This window comes from Parasteatoda tepidariorum, chromosome 7, assembly GCF_043381705.1.
Source record: "Parasteatoda tepidariorum isolate YZ-2023 chromosome 7, CAS_Ptep_4.0, whole genome shotgun sequence".
Lineage (NCBI taxonomy): Eukaryota > Metazoa > Arthropoda > Arachnida > Araneae > Theridiidae > Parasteatoda > Parasteatoda tepidariorum.
This window is the reverse complement of record NC_092210.1, coordinates 44,140,409-44,167,815: the sequence shown is the minus strand read 5'-3', so window position 1 is coordinate 44,167,815 and position 27,407 is coordinate 44,140,409. Positions and strand designations below refer to the sequence as shown.

General features: G+C 29.9%; 3 protein-coding genes across 6 annotated transcripts in view; all 3 read left to right on the top strand.

Annotated features, from left to right (window-relative positions):
* LOC110282861 (SH2 domain-containing adapter heavyweight) overlaps window positions 1-27,407 on the top strand; it is a 322,281-nt gene that overhangs the window by 189,819 nt on the left and 105,055 nt on the right. The window lies entirely within an intron of this gene.
* LOC107452283 (facilitated trehalose transporter Tret1) lies at window positions 107-11,194 on the top strand. 3 transcript variants are annotated; one of them, XM_071183354.1, is made up of 3 exons: window positions 107-666; window positions 8,384-8,718; window positions 9,819-11,194. In XM_071183354.1, the coding sequence occupies exons 2-3, from the start codon at window positions 8,442-8,444 to the stop codon at window positions 10,970-10,972; spliced, it is 1,431 nt and encodes a 476-aa protein (XP_071039455.1). In that variant the 5' UTR covers window positions 107-666; window positions 8,384-8,441; the 3' UTR covers window positions 10,973-11,194. The 3 variants fall into 3 exon arrangements, with proteins under 3 accessions (XP_071039455.1, XP_015924129.1, XP_071039456.1); XM_016068643.3 differs by having other exon boundaries at window positions 8,357-8,718; XM_071183355.1 differs by lacking the exon at window positions 107-666 and adding an exon at window positions 5,968-6,430.
* Window positions 897-5,601, top strand: LOC107452281 (facilitated trehalose transporter Tret1-2 homolog). Its single transcript, XM_016068641.3, has 2 exons — window positions 897-1,483; window positions 3,413-5,601. Exons 1-2 carry the CDS (start codon window positions 1,201-1,203, stop codon window positions 4,567-4,569), a joined length of 1,440 nt encoding a protein of 479 aa, XP_015924127.1. The 5' UTR covers window positions 897-1,200; the 3' UTR covers window positions 4,570-5,601.

The window sequence follows — 27,407 nt, the reverse complement described above, 5'->3', positions numbered from 1 at the left end:
TTATAAAATGGGGTTAGTGCTTAATTTTCTAAGACGTGACAAACGAAATGAAATTTATATAAATGACAAGCATATTTGTAAAGGAAAATATGAAAAAAAAAGTTTTAAAAAATAGAACTAACTAGATTTGTTGCTGCTTGTTTGAATTCGAAGCTTTTAATGTTGAACTTTAAGTTAATTTTTTTTCCCTCTGAGTTCTTAGTTAATAATAAAAAATCTTTAAGGTTCATAAAAAGAAATATCATAACGACTGAGTGTTACTTTTTGGAATTTCAATCAACTTCCTGATTTGATGAATAATCACGTAATTTGATATATGGCAATAAAACTCTCATAAAATATGTCCAAAACCGATGACGAAGTTATTTATTTCTTACGCAGGTGCTGAATAAAGTTGTTAGTGTTATGGAATCTTTCGAATTGAACAAACGTGGCTGTGTGATTGAAGTGGAGAATTTCAGATATAATATCCTGTTATTTGATATTTTCAGCAATAGTTTTGTAATTAATTTTTAAAAAAATACCAAAACCAAATAGAAATGTGTTTAATTTAAGTATTTGTAATAATTTCGGATATTTCTACCACAAAGTTCGTAATTTCCGTGTGTGTTTATGTAGTTGAAATGAAATAACGTATTGTTGCGGAATAATTATCCATCTTTTAAAGTAAGAAAATTCAACATTTTTATAAAAATGGTCATTTTAATTTTCAACGCAATAAAATGATATTTTTATTGTAATTATTTTGCGATATTTCAAGTTTTTGTTTTATGTAACCTAGTAATAATACTATAAATGTAGATTTTAAAAAAAAAATTTATAATTTAGATCCTCTTATCTCGAATATGTTATCGTTATCACAAAAGTGTTGATTTCATTTAATGAAAAGAAACACCTGATCGTTATTATTTTATTTGTTACGATAATGACATATTAGAAGGAATTGACATTCATATTTTATCAAATTGACGTTTATAGTTTATCAAGTTTCGATGTCGCATCAGATTAATATAAACGCCCTTGAATACTTTAAAACTGAAATCACTTTTTTTACGAACCTTGAAATAAATGACAACTAATTTTAAACATAGTTCATTATGTTGACTCAAAAATGTTATTTACCTCATCTTATTAACTTGAAATGATCAGAATGAAGCCTTTTGATTTTTACTCTTATAATTTATCAAAACAATAACATATATGTCAGAAATGCCAACATTATCAAATACGAAAGTTTTCGCAAATGCTATGGGAAAAAGTGCTGAAACTTTGTTGCCTGCTGTAAGCCTGACCAACATCAGGCTTGCTGCTGCATCTGCTTTGCTGTATGCCGTCGTACTTGGAGTGATTACTTCATATTCGGCACCTGCTACTGCTGATATGAAGAGGCCGGGTAGCAGGTTCTCTGATGTGACTCCTGATGAAATAACATGGATTGGCAGCTTGCCAAATCTTGGCTGTCTGTTTGGAAATTTAATTGCAGGTAACATTATTTTTTTTCTTTATTTTTTACATCTTAAAATTATTAATCTTTGCTATGTATCGCTTTATACATTTTAAATAGATATTTAAATTTTTTGAGTTGAAGAAAAATTCGGTTTTTCTTTTATTGTTCCATCAAGAAAGGATAGGTGGAGAATATTTTTTCTCAGTTAAGAAATAAAAATCTGAATTTTTTATGCAGCTTTAAGTTAGCTGTATTTATTCTGTACTGATCAACAGCCTTATCTTTTGGAATTTAAAATTTTACTTTTTTCTTCTTCTTTTTTAATTAGAAATTTTGTCAAACTGGTTTTTAACTTAACCATTGTAGAGTTCTCTTGATTTTATCGGAGTATAATTAAAGTGCCAATGGAAAAGCTATACACGTTTCTTCAATTTAGTTAGGAATTAACACAATTAAGTGTAACTATCAAGCCTTCTTAAGTTAAAATATTTTTAAGAAATTATATTTAAAAAAAATTATATTGAAAAAAGATATTTAAGTTCATTTCGCTAGCACTTGAAAAATCTTCCGGCTAAAAGAGCAAAGTTGGCAGCTATGGGATATCTTAGCGCTTTTCCTTCTTTCTCTACGTAACGCAAGCATTGGATTTGTTTTACCCAAAAAGTCCAGCATGAAATTGATTTTGTTTTGTTATTTGATTTAAGAATTCTCGTCTTTAGTTTGGGTCCAAAATTATAAAGTTGCTTAGTTAGATATTTAGATGTTATATCTCACGATATGTCCCAAGAGTCAATCACCACATAGTTTAGATGAAACCAAAAGGTCTATCTAAATGAATTACAGTAATTCCATCATTACTAAAACATTTAAAAATTTTATCTTTTTAACAAAATAAAATTCAGTTGAATAGTTTGATAAATTTATATTAAGTAAATGAAAAAGGAACTAAAAATAAAATGTTCTTCTGAATCATGAAATTTTCTTTACCTCATCAAGACATTAACTCAGGGTTTAAGTTAAGAAATTTTATTGTGTTATCTATTTGTTAAGGTCATAATTAGAAATATTAATTATAATCTTTATTTTGACATTAATTAACATTTAAAATTGAAAATTAGTAAATAAAATAAATAAATAAAATAAATAAATAAAATAAATAAATAAAATAAATAAATAAAATAAATAAAATAAATAAATAAAATAAATAAATAAAATAGAATAACTTTTAATCTAGTTACTGGATTTTCACGTACTAGGACTCAATTTTATTGGTTTAAAGGGATGACCTCAAATATGTTAATTAGTTAGTATTAATAATATTTTAGTAACAAAATCAGATTAAAAAAAAGCATTCTCTCTCTGAATAAACATACCTTTTTCTTCAACGGGTGTGGATTTCTACCCCTCAAAATATGGAGGGCAGACACCATCTGGGGAATATGGTCCCAATAGTTTGCTTAGGAAAGCCGTCCAAAGATTGGGTCCCTTAATGTCAATTTTATTTGAGTATTTCACCATATCTTGTGAATTTTTTAAGCAAATTGAAATTTTTTTTCACGTAAGTATAAAATTCGTTTATCCAAAAACATTACTTTCCAAAAAACAATAATTTAAAAAATAATAATTTAATAATTATATAATTATTTAGTATAATTATTTATTATAGTTATTTATTATAATAATTTAATAATTAGTTATTATTTTTTATAACTTTATTAAATAAGGTTTATTCATTTTTACGTCATTTTAATAAATGTAATTTTATGTGAAAAAATTCAAAATTTGAACGAAGTCGGTATAATATTTTCTAAGAAATCGAATTTTAAGCATACAATTATTCTTAAATTCAATTTATCTAGAACTATTTAACAGATTTCATTCGAATTTTGTGTTTTGACTTTTAAAATTACATTTTTACAATTCAAAAGTTTTTTGACTAATATGAAATAAAATGATTTTTTTAAGGCTATGCTACTCATGAGTTTGGTAGGAAAACAGTGATGATGTTTGTGTCCATATTCTATCTGACTAGCTGGTTAATGGTTGCATATGCTCCTTCAATGATGTGGATGTACTGTGGGCGATTGATTGGTGGAATTTGCGCTGGTGCATGCTGTGTTGCAGTTCCTACATATATTATAGAAATTGCACCTACAAAAATCCGTGGACAACTTGCTTCTGGTTTTCAAATTGCTTATACTATCGGAGTTCTGTATGTAATGGGCCTGGGCATCTTCCTTAGGTGGTCATGGCTGGCAATTTCTGGAGCTGTCATTGTGGCCTGTGCATCATGCCTAATGGTGTTTATGCCTGAATCGCCGCCATGGCTGGTGCGTGCATCTAGACCATTGGAAGCAGAAAATGGTTTGAGGTTTTTAAAAGGCCCATCCACCGATACACAGAGAGAACTCCAATCGATTATGGATAATATCGCGGAAAACAAAGAGGAAGGTATTCGCTTGGAAGAGCTACTTCTTCCAGAAATCTATAAACCAACAGCTATTGCTCTCGCGCTGATGTTCTTTCAGCAAGCCTGTGGTATCAGTCCACTAATGACTTACACGGTGGAGATCTTCCATTCTGCTGGAAGTTCGATTGATCCTGCCGTTGCTGCAACAATAGTTGCCCTCGTTCAAGTCATTGCCACGGTTTTAAGTGGAAGTCTGATGGACAGATCCGGTCGAAGGTGTTTGTTCGTAACATCAGGAAGCATAATGTTTATTTCTTTAGCAGTTCTTGGCAGTTACAGTTTCAAATTAAATCAATACTTAGTTAGTTATCATTTTGTTGGATATATACCACTCATAAGTTTCGCTACGTACATAATTGCTTTTTCGCTTGGCAACGGCCCTATTCCCTACGTAATGATACCAGAAATAGTACCTATTAAGTTTCGAAGCCCAGTTGTGGCTGCTGCCGGGGTACTTTGTTCACTCCTGGCTTTTGTGTTTAATAAAATATTCGAGGACATGCGCCAAGGCTTAGGAGATTATGGTGTGTACTGGACTTACAGCTTTTTTTCTTTAATTAGTGCATTGTTTGGATTTTTTATACTTCCAGAAACTAAAGGATTAACTATGCGCCAAATTAGCAAATCTTTTTCGCATTCTGAGAAGAAATAAGTAACTGTTTCTCCATTTTTAAGATAAAATAATTTATTATTGTTTGTTATATTTAGTGTTGTCTTTGTTAAATGTTACTTTTCGTGCGTAGTATTTTTTTTCTTTCCGTGATATTTCATCATAGATCGTTGTCGCAAACTCATGTATTCGATTGTTACAACTCATATTGGTAAAAATTCGAAAGAATATCGAACTCAGGATATTTCGTATAAATTGGTACTAACGGTAACTTTAGAATAAAATCCTAAGTGATGTTACAAACAAAAGATAATAAATAAATGAGTAATAAAATTTTATTTGAATATCTGTACCAACCATAAACTTTTCTGTAGATACTGTAAATATTTATTAAACATAATTGGAAAATCGTACACTGACGGAGAAAATGTTTTCTGGGTGCTGCAGCTATGAGTATAGTAATATTTTTTTTTTTAACTATTATAGTGACGAATAAAGTGTTGTGTGCACAAAATCAAAAATCTATTAGTTAAAAAAATGACACAAGACACTATGAAACTGCAAAAATTTTCTTTTGTTGCTTGTTGACGAAAATGTCGTGGGTGTTCGATTTAAGTTTTTTTGTGGGTACATTCCGATTTATAATAGTCTAAATAAAAAATAAAAATTAAAATAATAATTCCCTAAAATAATCTGTCTTAAAACTTAACCATATTTACAACTTAAACATCCTTTACTATAGCTTTACCGAGTAAATAAATAAATTGTTGAAGTTTTCGTTTATATTATCTGCATTTCGTGAATTCAAAATTTATATAACTTTGCAGTAAAAAATATGACTTTTTTTATTATAATTATTATTATTATTACTTGACTAATCAAAAGTAAAAGGTATATTTTTATCATTTAAGAATTTCATATATATATATGTATAAAGAATTCTTAAAAGATAAAAAAATATACCTTTCACTCTTGATATGTCAAGCAATAATAACTATAATAATAAAAAAAGTCATATTTTTTATCATATATATAGTGTTTTTTCATAATAAAAATATTTTTTTTCATTGCGTATGTGTGAGTGTATATTCATGTGTTCAGTTATTTGTTTTGTAATTTTATACAATTTTATCGGCTTCTATGCAGTTTTACTGTAAAAACAGGTAATTCGAAAGATGAAAAATTAAAGGTGCTACTAAAAGACATGTTGAAAACCGATGTTAAAATTTTTTCTTACATAATGGATTTCTAAGAAATATTTGATATTTATATAAATGACATACATATTTGAAATTGAAAACAAGGAAAAGAAAAAGTTTGAAAAATACAACTAACTAGATTTAATGTTGCTGTTAGAATTCGAAGCTTTTGTTGTTGAACACTAAGTTTTTTTTTTTTACTCTTAAGCTCTTAGTTAATAATTACAAATAAATAAATAAGAAAAAAATGATTCTATAAGAAAAGAAGTACCGTAAAGACTTAGTATTGCTTTTTTACAGCAGTCAATGCTGGATTATATGAATAAACACGTGATTTGGTATGCGTCAATAAAGCTCGCATAAAGAATGTCGAAAACCGGTGACGAAGTTTTTATTCCTTACACAGGTGCTGAATAAAGATCTTAGTGTTATGGAATCTTTCGAACAGCACAAACGTGAATAATTGTATAATTGAAGTTGAGAATTTCATATACATTATCCCTATATTTGATATTTTTCCGCAATAGTTTTGTTATGAATTTTTTTCAAAGCCGAAAACAAATAGAAATGTGTTTAATTTAAGTATTTGTAATAACTTTGGATATTCCTACCGCTGAACTCGAAAAATTAAGTAATTTTTGTGTGTCTTTATACAGTTGAAATGAAACAACTTACTGTTACGGAACAATTATTTATCTTTTAAGGTAAGAAAGTGGTTATTTAAACTTCCAATGCGATAAAATAACATTTTCCTTTTTGTTTTTGTTGCGATATTTCAAGCTTTTGATTTAAATTATCTAACAATAATGCTATAAATGCGATCCTTTTATTGAAGATGTTATCGTTATCCCTAAAGTGTTGTTTTTATTTAATGAAAAGGTATGCCTTATAGTTATTGTATTTATAGCGATATTTATCTATTTTTAAAATAAAATAATTTTATTGTCTTTTTATATTTATTGTCTTTGTTAAATATTACTTTTTGTGAAGAGTATTTTTTATTTTTTTGGTGATATTTCATCTCAAATCGTTACCGTAGAACTCATGTATTCGATTGTTACAAATCATATTGGTAAAAATTCGAAAGAATATCGAATGCTGGACATTTCGTATGAATTGGTATTATCAGTAACTTCAGAATAAAAGCTTAAGTTATGTTACAAATAAATGATGATAAATAAGTGAGTAATAAAAAAAAATAGTGCGTGGAGTCCCTCCGCGCGGAAGACGTTAAACTTCGCGACCTGCGACGTTAATTGTAGAAGAATAAGCAGTAGTAGAAGGATCACTAGTTCTATTCAACGACTCTTTTTCCTGCTCCGCTCGCTTCCTTGCTCTGTAATAACTGTAATATTGTGCATTTTTCCCTCGTGGACCTCTTGAACCAGTGGAAGTGCTTGTGGTTGCCTCATCGTCTCGCCCTGGAAAATTCATTTGTATTAATAATGTATGTGAATGCGTCATAATGTAACTTCAGAAGAGAAACAATCAATTGATATTCACAAGAGACGTACCTTTGACTTAACCTTAAATCCGTCGCATTGTCCGTGGGATTGTTTTCACTTCTTTTTTACAATTGTTATCCACTAAATTTGAAAATAAAAAATACTACCCTATTAAATTATATGTGTATCAAAACAAACTAAAAAAATATTGATAGAAAAACAATACTTTTATGACTTTTATTATTTTTATGCTAGTGAGAACCAAAACAATATGGAAATGAATGAGGGAAAACTGGATCCTACCACTTGATTTCCCGGCCAATAAAAATGTAGCGTTAAACGTTTAACGCAACCTTGTTGGAAGTCGCATAAGAAGTATAGCTTCAAAAAATTTTTTTTGAATATCTGTACCAACCATAAACTTAAATGTAGATACTGCAAATACATATACAACGTAATTGGCAAATCGTGCACTGAGGAAGAAAATGTTTACTGTGTGCTGTAGCTATGAGTATAAAAATAGATTTTTAGCTTGATGATTATGAATAAAATGTGTGCATAAAATCCAAAATCTATTAGTTAAAAAAATGACACAAGATGCTATGAAACTGCAAATTTTTTTTATTTATTTTTTATTTTTTGGTAAATTGACGAAAATGTCGAGGAATTTCGGGTCAGTTTTTGTTGGCACTTTTTGATTTAAAATAGTCATAATAAAAAAAAAATAATAATTCCTTAAAATAATCTAACTTAAAAAGTAACCATATTTGCAACTTAAACATCCTTCGCCATAGCTTTGTCAAGTAAATAAATAAATTGTGGAAGGCTTAGATTATATTATCTGCACTTCGTAGATTCAAAATATATATCATGTAGTAGTAAAAATTACGACTTTTTTATGATTAATATTACTTGACTTATCAAAAGTGAGAGTAAAAGCTATATTTTTTTATTTTCATCTTTTTATAAATCTTCATTGTTATCAAGTGTATAAAAATTATCTTATGTTTATTGGCCTCAGCATTTCAAAATGAATTTTTTGTAATGTTTTTATTATAATGTTTTTTGATTTCAAAATCCATTGAGAATTGCGTTTGTTATACTTTCCGTTTGAATTACCTTTTGTATAAAAAAAAATTGCTTTCATGTTTTCAAATGAAACATATGTTTATTTCGTTTTTGCAGTTGTCAAACGTCATTATCATTTTTTAGCCGCTGTTATGTTTCGTTACTGAAAAAGCTGCTCTTTCAAAAAAGTTATATTTTAACTATGGTAAGCCATCCAGATGTATCCAAATTCGATATCAGTACTATTGGTGCTAGTACTGGAACTTCTGTAAGCAAGGATAACTTGAGAAATACTCATGTTGCTGCCGGATCTGCTCTTCTTTATGTTGCTGTCCTCGGAATGCTAACTTCGTATTCTGCACCTGCTACAGCCGATATGAAAGAACCTGGTAGCAGGTTTCGTGATTTAACCCCCGATCAAACAACTTGGATCGGAAGTTTGCCTAATCTCGGATGTCTTATTGGAAACATAACGTTTGGTAAGTTATTTTAAATCCTGTTTTAACTATTGTTAGAAACTTTTGCTTCCCCCCCCCCCGGAAAAGCTGGAAAAGTTTACTTGAGTAATTTGAATAACTTTTATTTTTAAACACAAACAAAACTTGATTGGGTACAAAAACAATTGTATAAATACAAAGAATATATATTCGTCGCCAAGAGGAAAATCCTGTCCAGGCGACAAAGAAAGATAATACTATAAATTTAAAATAGAAATTTTAAAGAAAAATACCAATACCTTTAATAATGTAAAATAAAATTTTACATTATTAAAGAGTTCTATCTGCTAATTTCAATCTTTTTTTGAAACACATGGTGTGCCTGAAACGTAATGTTTTAATTGTCTAGTTAATACGCGTTCTCAAATCGGTCATAAACTGTAATATTTTATTTTGTTTTAATTTTTTTTATGAAACTCCCTGATGATATTTCCCTAATGAAGACAGTTTTCGAGGGGAATATCTTTCATTTAGAAAAATTATAAAGCCATAGTTTAAGTTCCTTATACTTGAGGCAATTTTAAACTGTATATACAATCTTGACGTAATGAACTTTCTTAGATATCGCCAATTTTGGCGAGATTTTTCCACCTGGAGGAAAATTGTATCAAAATTATGAATAATTCTATATTTTTACAAATTTTTATGAGCCCAGATAATGCCACGTTGGCTCATTTTTGTAAATATTGAAACATAGCATCACGAACGTTATTTTTCCACAAAGCTGTGGCTTTTTTGTAAACGATATTTGTGAAAACTGCTTTTCCTTAGTCTAAATGAAGCTGTTGATCATATATTATCTGTATGATTTATAGAACAAATGTATTTTAACTTGTATACTTTCAGTTGAAAACAATACTTTTTTTAAAATTTACAATTATCGAGTATTATCTATTGAAAGTGCCCTAAATGGAATAATGTAGTGATAAGCGTAAACTGAAAAGAGAATATTTGCTAGTCGCTAGAGGTTGAGATTGAGGTTTGCTTAATATTTACAAAATTTCACAATTAATATTTATTCTAGTCTTAATTGTGTGTTGTACTTTTTTCATAAATTAAAGTAAAATATGTTTATTTTCCAGGTTATGTAACTCATGCATTTGGCAGGAAAGCAGCTATGATGTTGCTATCATTGTTTTACTTGTTAAGTTGGCTGAGTGTTGCGTATGCTCCTACATTAATATGGATTTATATAGGAAGACTCGTTGGAGGAATTTGCGGAGGTGCAAGTTGTGTCGCCATTCCAACTTATCTGGTAGAAATTGCGCCAACAAAAATACGAGGACAACTCACATCAGGATTTCAAATTGCCAATACTATAGGTGCGTTTCTCATTATGAGTTTGGGCATAATTTTAAGATGGTCATGGCTAGCCATATCAGGTGCAAGTGTCGTAGCGTGTGCTTCTTGTATCATGCTATTCATGCCGGAGTCTCCTCCATGGCTGTTGCGGTCATCGAGATCTACCGAAGCAATTAGAGGATTGAAGTTCTTGAAAGGCAAGCAGTGTAATATCGAGAAGGAATTGATCGACATACTTGGTTCTATTCAATACAAAGAAGAAAGAATTGCTCTTCGGGATTTTCTTGACTCAAAATTCTTCAAACCTGCATTTATTTCACTCGCTTTGATGTTCTTTCAACAAGCATGTGGTATCGGTCCTTTATTAGCTTATACGGTAGAAATATTCCAAACTTCTAGAAGCTCAATTGATCCTTCAATAGCTGCTGCAATGGTGGCGCTTGTAGAAGTCATTGGTAGTATCGCCAATGGAAGTTTAATTGATAGATCTGGGAGAAAGTTTTTGTACATCACATCATACAGTTTTATGTCAATATCTTTATTATTCCTTGGATTCTATAACTTTGTTTTGGTGCGAGATCCCATATCTGTGCGTTCATACGGCTATGTACCTTTAATATGTATCGTTGTATACAAATTTTCGTACTCTCTTGGAAGTGGCTCTATTCCTTACATTATGATTCCGGAATTGGTGCCCATCAAACACCGAAGTGTAGTAATGGCTATGGGTGGCGTTATGTGCTCACTTGTAGCCTTTGTGTCTAACAAATCTTTTGAAGTTCTTAGAGTACTTTTGGGAGACTATGGCGTGTATTGGACATATGGTTCCATATCATTCATAAGTGTGGTGTTTGGATTTTGTATTCTTCCTGAAACTAAAGGGCTAACTATACTTCAAATAAACGAGTCTTTTTCTAATGTTGTGAGTAAATGAAAAAGATTGATGCCTGAGCTGTTTTGATTAAATTTTTATTGCAAACAATCTTTAAATTGTGTTATGTATTTTGCAATGAAATTTTTTCTGAAAAAAATGCCAAATTCAATTGTTGTAGTTCACAATTACTGGTTTGTTGTCAAATTTATTCATTGATTCAAGGCATTAAAATTTTATATTTAAATTATTATACACCTCATTAAACAAATATTGAAGTATTCACTATTGTTGACTCTGTGCTAAACTTGTTAAGGGGAAAATATCTCTTTTATAACTTAGACATTTATTTGTAGATTTATTACAAAAATATTAACATAATTGAAAAATGCTATGAAAGCAACTAGTTCTCTAAACCATATAATGATTCACTATTTGAACGCTACGAAAATCAATTTTTCATTGTCCATTAACTACAGATTTTAAATCTCCAATCCAAACAGAAGAAGACTTAGAGACATTTCCTTTTAACAATCCACTAATGAGTAAAATTATCTGGGGAATAAACTTTAGGTATCAAAAATTTATTGAAAGCTGATGGACTCTTTAAAGCCGAAATTAAGTCTTTATGTTAGCAGGAAATTGAATTCCATGTTCTCTTCTTCACTTCATTTATTGACTGATAGGGGAGTTTGAGGAGGGAGGTGGATATTTTGTTCCCGGTCATCGCCCGGCCCACCACTCTGCTTTCCCTTTTTAACTGTCGTTCCATGTGTCTGTGACCCAAATTCTAGGCTGTCGACAGTTCCTTTAAATGTGGATTCTTAACAATCGTTAAAATCGATGGTTCATCGACGAATGTTGGAAGGGGAAAACGATGGAAACTTTTTTTTGTGCTTACACAATAAAAGAGAGAACAATATTAGACCAATCAAAATCTTTATTGGTCTTTTGGCTACAAATTCCGATATTATTTTTTGGTTTTGGATCGAAGCGTCGATGTAGTTTTGCTTGTCAGTTATAAAGTATGATTGCGGAGTGTCAAAATGATGCTCATAGTTTTTTTTCCGTTCTGTGGAATTGATTTTATTAATTATTAGTTAGGGTCGCTTTAGTTATCTTTGCCCATTATTGTGGTGTTATGATGTTGTTCTCTAAACTGTAGCTTAAGTTTTATGCAATATTTTTTTTCAAATGTGCTGATTTGAGTTTATATTAAAAGAATTTTAGTTGTATATTTTTTAATTGATTTATAATTTTTATCTTTTAATACATATAAATATTTTGATTGTAAATTGTCAAAAAATATTTTTAATCAGTCATTCTAAATGCTACTAACATAATTTAACTCAATATTTGCAAAATAATAAAGCATTCATAAAAGTGTTAATCATTTTAACACTCTCCTTCTGTTATAAATGATGTGTTGTTAAGAAATAGTTTAAAAAAGAAGGGTTTGATCCTTTCGCGTTTTAACGCGTTTTTTATCTACCGAAAAATTCCCATTTTTTTTTCTATATTGATTTTTAATAACCTTATCTTGAAAAACACAGAGTCTCTATGAAAGTAGCACAGAATAAAGGACTGATCGTGAATTATAAGAGTAAATTTTTAGTCATCTTGTATTCATTTGCTCTGTTTTGTTTCTTAAACAGAACAGAAAAAAAAATCTAATGAAGAATTTTTTATATCCTAAATTTCCAATCAAATGTTGTTAAATACTCTGTGATTTCTATTTCAGAAAAATCATAAATTTTTCTTATAGTTTTTTTTATTATTATCTTTATTATTTCATGTAAATATCATTTTTTTCTACTTAGATTTTTATACTGTAAGTAACTTTGGGTAGGATAGTAATTAGGCGGAGTCGTGAAATGCCTTTGAGTTCACTTTACTAAAGAGGATCAGAACAATAAAATGCGGTTATTAAAATATATTTGGGTGATGAATATATAAGGATACGATTATCTTATATCCAGAATCAAATAAAATCATGAAATATATCCAGAATAAAAATAGTAGGATACTGAAGCAAAGTCTTTCAAATACCAACTGAACATGTATTTTTGGTGCTTTTCCGCAAGGAAATTTACCGATTTTATATTTTTTTAAACTTTATTCAGTTTTTTAATTAAATTTATTTTATTTTATTTTATTTAATTTTTTTATTTCATTAAATTTTTTATGTGTTTAGAAAAACAAAAGAAAGGTTGGTGAAGTTTTTGGCAGATTTTCGCTTGCACCCGATTATCCGAAATGTTTCGTTTTTTTTTTTTTTTTTTTCTTCTTTCTAATCCCCATTCAATTTTTTTTAAAATTTAAACCTCATTCAAAAGTTTTTTTTTAAATTCCTACTTTTAAAATTTTATTTATAATTTTAATATAAAATGAAATTTTTTTTATTTTAATTTCAATATGTGATGTTTTTTTTTAATTCTTATTCACAATAAATTCGTAAACAGGCAGAAATTAAAATAAATAAATAAAAATAAATAAAAAACGAATACACATCTCACGTAACTAAAGTTTTTTAACATAATAATTTTATATCGAATTTGCTTTCGTTCAGTGAATAAATGATTAAAAAAAATTTTTTTTTAAAGGATTTAATTCATTTATAATTTAAATAAGTAATTATTACAATAAACTATTTTTATTCTTTTAATTTTACTAGATATAGTGTTTAAATAATTGTTTTAAGAATCGATTTAGTCCCAAATAATAAGTTTTTTATGTAAAAGTTTTTTTATTTTATTATCTAGACCAAAAAGTTTAATTTTGTAAAAAAAAATTTATGCTAGAAAATCTGCCACTCTGATCAGGATTACATATAATTTAAAAAATAGTATCGTATTTAATTAAATATATAGACTATCTAAATTCTAAATGTTTTTATCTTTTTTTTATTTTATGTTTTTTTTAATCTTTTTTTATTTTATCTTTTTTTATTTTTTTATTTTATTTTTTTTTATTTTATCTTTTCGTATTTTATCTTTTTTAAAAAAAATTTAATTTTTACTTTAAATATACTTGTCCCAAACTGGTAGTTCTCAAATTCATTCCAGCAAATCTCGATAATAAATGTAGAAATTTCTAAGCATTTCCTATGCTTATTTTGCTCTGTTTCCAAAACAACTCTAGTCTATCTTATAAATTACCTTCTCTCTCGAAACTCTTCTATTTGGTCAAAAGGAAGCACCAGAGCTGGTAAGCAAAACAACGAATGGCCCGATTCTGTAAATATCCCACTCCAATCTGTGTAGGAACCGTAATGTATTTCATTATTAATGCAACCGCTTTTTCGCCTTGCACTACAAACCACTGTAGCTTCGCATCATATCGCCTCTCTTGAAAAATGCCTTCCCGAGTTCCCGTTGACAAGATAGCTGCAACAATTTCTCTTTTCCACTCAGCCGAATTCTTACAACTACACCCCACCTTACACTTCCCCTCCTGTAGAAGTTTTTTCCTGCTCTGGAGATAGCACTCCGCGTATGCGCGAAAGGAAGTGTCAGCAAGACTTATGTCCTGGGATCAAAAGAAACCTGAGAAAATAGCGTCAGGATGGTGTTATTGAGTCTGTTTCTTCAGTTGGCCCCATGGTGTTAGGATTACCAATAGTTGCCTCAACTCCCCCGCTCCTGAATCTTCGAGTATTTTTAGAAAATACTCTCTATTTTTCTATCTGTATCGTCCGATGGCGCCTTAGCACGTCGAATCTCCGTTTCTTCCATTTCCCATTTTTAAAAGAACATTTTGCCATTTTGTTTTTATTTGTTCCTACATACGAGTAGATGGGTTTGGGGCTCAGAGAATAACACTAGATGGATGGCGTAGTTAGAACTTACAGACAATTTCGGGTTTATTTCGGCTTTGTTTCCTCAAATGACGAATGGTTGCTATCTGATTTTGTAATTTTCAACTTGCAAAAAATACACTTGGACTGAACTTTCTTTTTATTTAAGTATCTCATTCAACGTGAAGAATTGCCGGATAGTATTTCATTTGTGTACAATTTTTGGTGACATAAGTCCAATGTTTATACTTCAATTTTTTATCATGGTTCCATACTTTTTATTGCACTACTATGTTCTACTTTAAGGTTCTACTTCTATGTTCAAATATGTATACTCTTTCTTGCACTACTATGTTTATACTTCTTTACCTCTTTGTTTCCATACTGTTTTTAATTTGTGATGAAATAGAAAATACTTATTGTAATGTGTACTTTAAAAAGTAATTTTGTAATAAGTATTTGTATTTTTATTAGTTTGGGAATTTTTTTTTTTCGTTCTGCACCTTTCCAAATTTTAGAAACATTTAAAATTGGCTATAATTTTTTAAAATAATGTAATAATTGCAACACTGGATTAGTGCTAATTCCCCGAATTAACCCTATATATTAACTTTTATTGTTCGCGATAATTTTTTTTAATGCTATATTACATTTTTTGGAACATTGACAAGTGTGAAAATATTATATCTGGCTTTTATTTACATATTTTTTAAAGCTTTATATGGTTACATGCTTATTTTAGAAGTTTAGTACACATAGGACATTTATTATCTAACTACTTTAAAAAATAATAAAATAAATAAATAAACTCACAGGCGCGATAACCCATGGAAGACTAAGGCCTACTTTATCCGTCCCAGTTTTTAGGCTCTGGGGGTGAAGAAGCAGATGTTCTGGTTGGGTGGTCAGCAGAACGTGAAGCCCCCAATGTTTAGTCCCAAGCATGCTTGGTAGTCATTTATAGACCAACTGAAGGGATTTGCCCCTTTCGGGTATGCAACCTCGGACCTGTGTCATGGGAGCGTGAAGCACTGTCACTCGGTCATTGGCCCTCATCTAGCCTGTTCATCTAAACAAGCGGGAACATACGCTTTTTTATGTGACGATTGTTTTTAAATTATTGACCATTTTTGCTAGTAATCCAGTGGTTCCCATGCCGCCGGGAAACCGTGGGAAGTTTTTGTGGTTTTTCTCTCCATGAAACGCAAATGCGAGTTCGTACCGTTGAAAAGTCCTCCACGAAGGCGAATTTCGCCAAATACTTGAACCAGGAGTTCTCTTGTCTTCTGGATTGGATTCAAAATTACAAGGCTATGGAGTTGAACATTGGTAGTCGTAAACACAAAATTGGGTTGTTGGCTGTTCAAAGACGGTCGTAAAAGTAGTCCTGTTATAATAGCTGTATATTTTACTTACAAAATGAATTGAATTTTTTAAACGACTTATGAGGGAAAAATATAGAGGAGGAGTTACCACGGAGGTTGGTGAGATGAGTAAATAGGAGATGGGGCCTTCTAGTTGTCTTAATCTGAAGTTATATTATTTTTATTATAAAAATATTAAGTTATCTTAGCTAAAAGCCGTTTTTTTACTGACCAAAAACAAAAAAACACCATGTTGATTTTTTTAAATTGAAAAATTTGACATATAACATTATGAAAAAAAGGAGATCAAGAAATTCTGTTTTTGCGCTGTAGAAAAATTTTGAATTATTTTAGCTAAAAGCTATTTTTTTTACTGACCAAAGTCTTTCAGTATTGTGCGTGATTTCGTATTGTTAATCAATAATGATTGATTCTTTATTTTTTTCACTCCGTATGAAGAACTTATATTCAGCTAGTTATTTAATAAAACTTAATTATTATTAAATAATAATATCACGTGCCTATGTATTGAAGATAAAACTGATTGAGGTAAGTTATGGATGAGATATCTAAGCTTTTGTGTTCATTTTATCTAATCATAAAAATAAAAGATAATGAAAAATTGTAAATTTTTTATTTTTATTTCTCTGTAAAACATTTTTGTAAACTCTTCATTTTTTTTTTAAAATTTTTTTTTATGTAATACACGATAAGAATGATAATGTTTATTGTTTGAAATTAGGGTGAAACAACTGGTTGTTGAAAGGTGGCTAGTATTTTAAATAATAAAATGAAATTATATGACATTAAGTTTGAAGACGTAGATTAATAAAAATTTACTTGATTTTTGTCTGATTTACTTAAAATATTTTAAACTTGTATATTATTGATGGTTTTTTCGTTACATGTAAAAATTTTCATTTTTTAAAAATATTTTTTATTATTCTGCGATGTATTGATAGTAAAAGGCCTTATTAGTTAGTGTTTATTGTTCAAGTGATCAAAATATATAAATGGAATCGTAAAATTCATCCAAACCACAAAAAATAATTTATTAATATTCATACTGCGACATTTAACTTAGTCAAATAAATCTTGCTGCTATCACCATTCTTTCAAGACAGCAGCAACATAAGGTCTTGTTTTCGATCGCGCGCAACAGCGGAATGCTTTGAGATCAAATTGCATAATAGATTGAAATAAGCATGAGTTAAATTGGACATACATTTAAATAAAGAGGAAGTATAAAGAAGTGTCTCTCAATACAATAATACTGAAATAAAGAAGGTTTAAAAATCAAAATAGTACAGCACATTTAATAACAAATAATTATTTATAAGGCGTTTGGTTTTAAATAGAAAAATCGATGGATTCGTTAAAAGGTAATTGCTGTAAGAACGATCAGAAAATAAAAGTTCCATCTTTCCGCATGTTTTTTAAATTGCTTTAAAATATGAACTTTTAGGTGGGTAGTGTAGCAAAGAATAAAATATGAACTTTTAGGAGGGTAGTGTAGCAAAGAATAAAATATGAACTTTTAGAAGGGTAGTGTAGCAAAGAATAAAATATGAACTTTTAGGAGGGTAGTGTAGCAAAGAATAAAATAAAAACAATCGATTTGTATTTTATCGTAGCTTTGAAAATATGAAAATTGAAAATTGCCCCCGAAATACTCTTGAGATTCTTAATCTTTGTCTTCAGGTCTCTTGTTCATTTTGTTCTTTAGATATTATCGTATCTGAATGTAAAATGTGCTTAAAAGAGATACAGACACTTTGTAAAACAATTCTAAAAGTGTTTCAGTGTCTATTCCTTTGATATCCTTTGTCTCAATGAGTTTTGCTAATACAGTCGAACTCGTTTATAACGAGCTCGGATTTAACGAGAACTCGGATTTACCGAGGGAAACGAGAATATTTGGTTGGATCAATGTTAAGTCTATGGAGCAGAAGTCGCTTTTAACGAGCAATACCCGGTTTTAGCGAGCAATATTTTTCTGTCTTGCAATCTTTTTTTCAAAATGATAAGAAATGCGCTCGAAATAAAAAAAAAACGGCGAACTGAAACTTCAAAGTAAGCTGACAACCTACTATTTTAAATATGTAGATTAATGAAAAAAATAAATGCTTTGGTAAGAATCTTGCTTCTTTCCTTTAAGACTGTAGCGCAACTAGAAATTTTTTGCTGGTTGGGGGGGAGATAGTTGCCATTAAATTAAGAAAAGTATTTCATTAAATTAATTAAAGTAAGTAAGTATTAATTAAATTTTATGTAAACTCAATAATTTGACCTCCCAACCCCCCACCCCTCTTCTGGTTGCACGCCTGCCTTAAGGACCCGTTTATTACGAGCACTCGGATTTAACGAGTACATGCTACGGTCCCTTTGTGCTCGTTATAAACGAGTTCGACTGTATTGAATGTTTGAAAAGTTATCAAAGAGTTTTTTATTTTTATTTTAATTAATTTTTTTAAAATCTTAATACGCAAAAGAAGCTAGGAACCAGATGGTTCCTCATAGACTTGATTCTCAGAAATGCCACAACTTATTTATTTACTTGGAAAATTCGTGGATGTTCAGTTTTTCATGAAGACCATTCTCCATTCAAATAGATAAATACAGAAACTAAATAAAATAACATGTTTCGCTTCTTGTTTCAAGTGATCATATTTATAAAAGGGATTTATTTCCAAATTATTAAGTTAATTGTATTTTTTAGATGGGGTTGTTGAAGTTTTAAACGAAAGCTATTTTCCCTTGTCGTAATTGTAATTTGGTTACGTTACGTTGCTCGCCGGAATGTCTGAAAACGTTTCGATTCTAAATACAGACGATAACAGAAATTGAAACTTTCTGTGAACGATTTTCAATTTTAAAAAAAATGTCTATAGTAATCGAAAATACTCGAAACCATAGAAGGGGTAATGTGGTAATACCTTTTAAAGTACTCATACTTAAAGAGTTTGGGGGTAATATTTGCCGAATGTACATGAACTCAGAAAAGTTCGCGGTTATACCTGATGAAATTAGGCAGGGCCAGAAAAGGTCATGGTACATTAAGTCAATGTAGACGAACACCTTTTGTTTTCTTTCAAAATTAGTAGAGAGATTTTGCATTCTCACATAGCATCCCGCTCTCTCGTACTGAACTCCCGTTCTGTAAAAACTTTGTAGGGAACCGAAATTGTTTTATGGTATTGTACTGCACGGATCTAAATACAACAATGCTCATGTACGAGTGCGTACGGGATGTTATGTGTGAAGGTAAAATCTCTCTTATTTTAGGCTATAGTTATTGTTCATATTTTGATATATCTTTTTAATGCTTTTGCGTTAGGCTCACAATTTATCGGGTGTCTATTGGTGAAATAATATTAGATCTTGGATAATAACCGGAGGAAAACCTTATATCTTCCAGTTTCTGTAATCTTGTTTTTTTTTTCCTCCCCCATTTATCGGCACAATATTTAGTTGCTTCCTTAACTGATACAAAAGCAATCTTAAGTTGAATCTTTACTTTGCTAAGAATTGTATTATAAAAATTCTCCTTCAAGATATCGATTCAATGTTTTCCCCATCGATTTCAAAGGCTTTTTATTTGATTATAACTGTATTATGTACTTCCAATTTCGAGATCAAAGAAGAAGATAGGCTGAACTAAATCGTCAAAATTTTGTTCCAATTCCTTTTTTTTCTTCCAGTAGACCCGGAATAAAAGTGCCTTGAGACACATCCACTACATAAATCTCCGTCACATATAAAGCCACAGAGATCTCATTAGAAAGATGTAGGCATGTCTTCCCGAGGGGCAACCATTCTCCTTCCTTTTATTTGGCTTTTCTTTCTGTTTCTTTGAGTTCATGCCGCCCTTTTGTACCACATCTATCAAATCAGCCCTAGTGACGTCATATACTCTGACAATCGCCTATAGACGATCAATCTCACTAGAAACTCAGGTTTCCGACTGTCTTCTAAGCCCTCGGATTTCACCTCTACTTTGCTGGGTTAATCGTGTTTCTTGTTTAACCAGGAGAACATTTTTCCACTGGTTGGGCATTTCTGTGGTTGGTAAACAGATGAGAAGTGTTCACTCTTCTTTGTTTTGGTGGTATAATTGATGAGCCTTTAACGAAAAGAAGCATATTTGAGTGCTCTTTCGTTTCTGTAAGATGAAATAGTTATTTGCAGATCAGAATTTCTCCTTTGCTCAGTTTATTCACTGTAAGATTTAAAGATGCCTCTCCCGATTTATTAGAATGTACAAAAATAAGTTGGATTTTGATTAAACACTGCGAACGTTGTAAAAGTCTAGCAAGGAATAGTTTACCACTGTCGGACATCGCAGAAGTGAGATTTGAAGAGTCGTTTTGATTTTCCAATTAAAAGTGGCAATATCTGAATTGTTTCATTGTTTTCAAATGTACACATGGTTGAAAATTCTGTATCAAATTACGGTATGAAGTACTGGCACTTTGGGTTCATCATCCATAAAATCTATTTTTACCTTAAAATATCATACCGTAACTTTTGCAGTTTTTTTAAAAATTTAATTAGAGTGATTCAGTGGTTTTACTACCATTATCACTGTAAAATTTACGGTATTTCAGATTTTTTGTTCCGTAACATGTTGCTTTAAAAATAGATTTTAGTGGAAAAATATGGCCACCCTGAAAGCCGGTACTTTGTGCTATAATTTGATTAGAGTTTTTTTAAATTATATATGGTTTATTTTGTTATTGCGATTGCTGTTGGGAAACAATAGATGGAACTGTGAAAAGACATTTGTAACAAATTCTCGTGTAGTTGCTTAATCAAAGTCGCTTTACTAATCTATATACCGGATAGAATTGTTTGAACCAGCGACTTGAAAAGTTTTGTTTATGAGAGTTTCACTAGAGAATTTACAGAGAACGATTAATCGAACTTTATTACTGGTTATACTCCTGGAGATAGACCTGGATTAGGAGGACGTCAAAGATCGCATAAGTATGAAATGAAGAGTTGTTTTGTTTTTTCTCTTCTTTAACATTTAAAGTTTAGTTCACGAATCACAATACGATAATCATATTGAAATGCTCCCAAAAGACTCATGTATTTGTTCTCGGATTGTTTGCCTTGGCACTCATTTAGAAAATCATTTCTGCGAGCCAAAGTAAATTTCTTCCTTTTTTGCTTTCTCCTTTCTTCCCCGGCTTCCTCTTCTTTATTCATTTTCCCGTTCCGTTCTTTCTTTTACTTATTTTCTATCTTACTCTTTCATCCATCCAGGCGTGCCGGTTATTGTACCGAAAAATTCAACTAGAATCATTAAAATGTTTAATCATTAAAACATAGTTATCTGTAAAAGTTTTATAGATAAGTTTTTGATTACGGGGTGTTACAACTAACCAGACTACACCTTAACTCCTGACACATTACGCTTGAAGATGAGAAATGGAGTTGACTTACCTCGATGGCTCAGTAGATTTTTTTGAAAAACTTCATTTTTTTTTAAAGTTTTATTTTTTAGTTGCACTGCCGAAATAATAAAGTTTAAAAATTGAGCAGCGTATTATTGAAATACCTCAGTCTGATTCTTCATTTTGAAATACCTCATTGAAATTGGAAGGAAAAAAAATATCCAACAACAATATTTTCAATAGTTGCGAAAAAGTGTTTCGCGATTATTAGTAATTACACATCTCGTTTGAGGCTTAAGTGATTTTTAGAAAAATTTATACCATAAGCATATAAACTTTGTATGCACGCACAAGCATGTAGGCTGTGTGCGTATTATGCGTATTAATATTTGGTGATTCTTAATTTTCTCTATGACTTTTTCTTATGTTTACATTTTTTGAGTATTTTTCTTCTTAATCCCTATACAGGATATAACCTCTTGGTTATAAATATATGTTTATTTTAATTATTTTTGAATTTTTCTATTATCTGTTTTGTTCAATAAAGTTTGTTTGTTTGCTTCGAAAAAAATTTTGGTTTAATTTATTAGATGATGTTATATGCTTTCATTACTTTATGCTTTTCTTTATATCATTACTTTATGCTTTTCTTTATATCATTACTTTACTTTATATCATTACTTTATGCTTTTTTGTGATGCAATTTTATTAAAGGGATATTTTTTTCTATTTAGTTTTTGTAAGAACAACAAGATGAATGCGCTTTAAGCAAGAATGCTTTTAAGTCAAAATTCATTTGTTAATCAGAATTATGACTGCATTAAAAAAAATTCTTATTGCTACAGAAATATTGCAATTTTAAGTTAAATTGGAAACAGGTATGTTATTTTACTACAAAACTGTTATTTAATGAAATGTGAAACCTTTTTTCATTCATATCTGCGTCAATACAAAAAGCATATTGTCTTTTTTATCCATATAAATTACAGATATATTTGTGATATATTTATGGATTTTATTTAAAAAAAATCGTAACACATTATTCAGTAAAATTTCGGGTGTGAAATGTAGTTTGAATTCCCAAAATCATTGAACAAAATTGACTGCAAAGTAACACACACTTTAAATTGCTTACAAAATCGAACCTTTGAAGTATTTTAAATAAAATCTTGCTTAGTGAGGGGAACTCCCACCAAAGTGAAATTGTTTTTCGGGAAAAAAAGAAAGGTATACAAATTGCCTGTCAAACTTTGACGTGGATGGATGGTCGATCAGGATGACTCTCCTCTCCCCCAACATTCTTAAGAAACATTTTTCTATAAATGATTTTCAAGACGGCTGTCGATTAAGCTAGGGGTTGTCGAAAGGAGTTGGGGGCGTTATTTTTCGCAAAAGGCATTGTTAGATGGAATATAACGAATGTGCATTAGAAAAGGAGAACTGAATTTTTTTTTCTAGCCCACTCTTCTTTACAACTTTTACATTAAATGACACTTTGTTCTTTCGTATAAAGATTGGCCCATATATATATATATATATATATATACGTATATATATATATATACGTATATATATTCTTTTTTATTGCTTTCTTATTATATTCATGATGAATGTGTGTTTATAGAAATAGAACTGACGCGAATTCGTTTTGTAATGGCACTGTGAAATTCAAATTCGAATTTTCGCCCATACCAATCCATGTAACTTTACTTCTTCCATCAAGGGGAAATGGCTATTATTTATGCAAATGTATTCTTTTGACTGGATGCCCTCCCCTCCTCCACAACTCCGGTTTGAAGAAAATTGAAATCGAAGGAATTTTTCTGACGGAGTATCCAGATTGGGTTGGGAGGGGTGCAACTGGATCAATTTGATGAAATTATCGTTGATCGAAAAGATAGTGTGAAAGAAAGTTTTGTACAGCTCAGCTGTATTCTGTTTTGAATTTCTTTTTTTGATTTCTTCTGGTAATAAAAATGCAAAAATATTCTAATATGCTTTTTCTATAATTAAAATTCAAATTATAGTGATGGAGTCATGAAAGTGCTGAAAAAGAGTTCTCTATATTCATTCTTTAAATGTAGCATATGCTCATATTTTTGATTTGTTATTAGATTAAATATTGAACTCATTTACTTTTTCCACTTTTATATGTTAAATTTTTTTTTTTTGCGTAGTTTTGATTTTACTTTTTAAGGGGTGTCTATTATATAATGTAGTTTTTTTCTATTATCTGATAATTTATACACGTCTCAAAAAATTATGTTATGAATCGACTTTTTCCAACTTCTCTAGTGAAAAAGGCAGGATTTATTTATTTCATTTTAACTTTCTGGTGGCTTTTACTGTTTCGTGCAATCTACGTAAGTTTTATTTAATATCTACCCGGCAAGTTATTTTTTCCCCATTTTCCTCTATTGATTGGTAGACAGTACCTAAATACGTAACAGTACATAATTACATAACAAATGTTTTAACAGGCACTGTCATGTTCGCAAGTATTTAGTTTTTAGGAACTACTACGCAAATATTTGTTTTTTAAAAAAAATTATTTTTCAGTTAAAGCTGGAATTTTTTTTAAAACTTTCTTATAAAAGTTAAGCAATTTATTGCTTTTCATATTTCTTTTGTGCTTTTATGTCCCATTTATTTTGCAATTTACGTAACTGTTCTATACTTACTATTTTAATTTTGTTTTACTTTTTATAAAATGCAATTAAAACGCAATATGATATTTTTTTTACTTTCTTATAAGTTTTAAACCATTTATTACTTTACATATTTATTTTGTGGTTTATTTCCCATTTATTTTGCATTTTACGTAACTGTTCTACGCTTACTATTTAAATTTTTTTTCCTCTTTACTTTTAGCATTTTCTTATTTTTTAATTGCTATAAAAATTAGGAAACTCCCTATTTTTCCATAATTTATTTCGTTATCTATTTACCAGAAAATGAGTGGAAAATGTAAACTTTATAAAGGATCACGTAATGTACCTATGTGTATGTGAATTTAAAACAATTGCTGTTATTGTTGTCTTGTCTATTAGTGCTACATATTTGCAAAAGTTTGAAGTATGAGTTAGGCGAGTTCTGGAGTCTGAGGACTGTATATGATGTCCTCTGGTGGTGAATTTAAATCACTGTCAGTTATAATTATAGTTTATTGTGTAAATAGACAACAATATGTAAATAAAATTAATTCTAAGTTTTTTTGTGTGGTAAATCTACGTAATAAGCTGTATTATCCTATCAAATTAAAAATTTAACTACTAGTCCCCATTTTATATAAATAGAATACACAACATTATGCGTTGCCGACATGTTTACAAAACGTAATTTTGTTTAAAATGCCTTTAAAGTTTAGTGTTGTAAAATTGATTATTCTGAAATGCCCTTGCAGAATGACTATTAAATACAAGTTTAACTATTAGAACCTTTTTTAAAGCATTTAAAACAATAAAAAATAAAGCAAATAATCGAAATACTTTTGCATTGCATTTGTGCATGATGATTTCAGTATTTTATTTTAACTTCTGAACACCTTAACACTGAACGTGTTCTAAAAATATCAGCGATGACCCTCATGTAGTAGCGGCTAAAACTATAAACACAGTTTCACATTCCCTTTAAACCTTAAGCCCTATAAACAAAAAAAATTAAAATAAAATAAAAAGTTTTCTGTTTGAGTACGTATTTAAATGCAAATATACTCATAAGGTATTGTAAATAGTATAATGCAAACCCTGCAAGATAGTATTTTATGTACCCAGAAAAAAAGTATGGATCGAAACTACCAGAATATGGTAAAATTTACTGTATATCTGGCTCTATGAGAACACCAAAAAGTTCTGTAATATATGCTAAAGAACTTTGGTAAAATTAACAATAAAATGTGGTTTCGTAATATGTGATAAAACTTGGTAAATGTTGTAACTTTTTTAAAAAGTTTATCATGATCCCTTTAAGCATGGCATAAAAACCATTTATTCGATTAAATTTGCTTTTCAGGTTTTTACTTGTCCCGCAGTGGACTAATCGTAAAGACACGGTTCCCAGTAGAACACCGAAGTCAAGCTGTCACTGGCTGTGGTCACTAAGTGGGTGGGTGATCACTTTGATCAGCCTGCGTAGAGACCAAGGGTGGGAGGTATCGGTTTTCGTTAAACTGTTCTACCGTAAAGTGCTCGACTTCGCTCGCAGATTGTCTGGTTACCAAAGCAGGGGAGCCATCCTCTCTGCAGAGGATCGAAATTGCGATTTCATGTCTTCGAATCATTCTTAGAGATGTTTCCCTGACCGTCGTCAATTACCCATCATGCAGCTCTAGTGAAACGTAAATAAAGTACCTACCTACTTTTCAGTTTTTATTTTTTACTGAACGTGCGTTTAATAAGAACTGTAATTTTGAAAACTAGATTTTCCGGAATATTGTTACCATTGGAACAATTACCAAATGAATGGTGTAAGGTTTTTATTTACCAGAATGCTTCATTTTTCTTTCAAATAAAATACAAAAAAAAGAAAGAAAAAAGAAATGTTACTATTTTACAAGACGGTATTTTTACTACAATATTTTTTCTCCGTGTAATTTCTAAAAACCTAAATATGTACGTTTGCACAGAGTTATCTAAAACAAGTTTTTCCTATTTTTTATGTTTGGAACATTATTTTAAGTATTTCAACGAATAAAATGTAAAGAGAAAATAAAAATAATTGTATAAAATTTTTTACTGTAAGTGAGACTCTTAAAATACGAATGTGTTCGCATTTAATTGAATAGTGACTTCCGCATTCTTTATGTTTCTAAGTGTCTATTCTAAACACTCTACAAAAATACAGGAAACCGTAAACGATTATTTTCAATATTTTATTTCCAATTTACTTTCGTTTTCAGTAAGAAAACCGTATCTCGCGATAATTCTCTTCAGAATATTTCGTATAAATCTGGATACTTCTTATCCCCTTTTTAAGTCTTCCCTCTTTTGATAAAATATTTTTTACTTCAAACCAGAAAAACATGCCAAACTATTTCCTAGTATGTACAATGTGTGGAGTAGTTACAACATTTCTTTCTATGCTAGCCATTCCCTAGGGCACTATTTTTTCCAGTTAACATCCTTTTTTCCCTCTGAATAAAAGGCGTATTTTTTTCTCGCTCTCCTGTTTCTTTCACACGCGATTCTATCTTCGCATTTATCAGTTGTTAGCGAAAGGAAGCTTCCATGGAAGAAGAGCACAAATCAAATCGATTTTATTTTTGCTTCCAAAAAATATAATAGAAAACTATCATACTTAGGGAAGTTTTCCTTTTTGATAAATGTTGCCTTTTTCCTCTTTTTTCCATCGCAGAAGTACCGTTCCCTGCTTCTTTTCGGACAAATATAATTGGTTCAGGGGAAGAATGGTCTTGCAGAAAGAAGGAATTGTTATTTTTTTCACTGAAAAATATTATCTTTCTTCGAAATATCTAGTGTATATACCAGGCATTTACGGGGCTCAAAATGCGACGCTGTCTTTTATTCGAGGGTATAACAGTCACGCTAAGTGTGAGATACAATTCTGATACACTTTTGAAAGACCGAATCCAAGTGGTACAAGTTCATTCAAGTCTTGGCAATTTGAATATGAAATTGCGCTCAAAAGTTACCATTGTATTTTTATGAAAGCAGCATTTTCACTTTCTACCATTCAACTGGAAAATTTCATATTTAGAAACAATTACAATATCAAAATTCTCAGAAGGTATATTTATTTTAGTGCAAAACTTTTAAACACTAATTTGTGGTAGAATTTAAATGTTTGACATTAAAAAAAGAGAAGAAAAAATTAGTCTTAAAATATTTGTTTTTGTGCTAACTAATTTACTTAAATGAGATATGAAATACAGAAAGCGAAATTCCTACTTTGTCAAATCATAATATAAAGGAGCTAAAAGT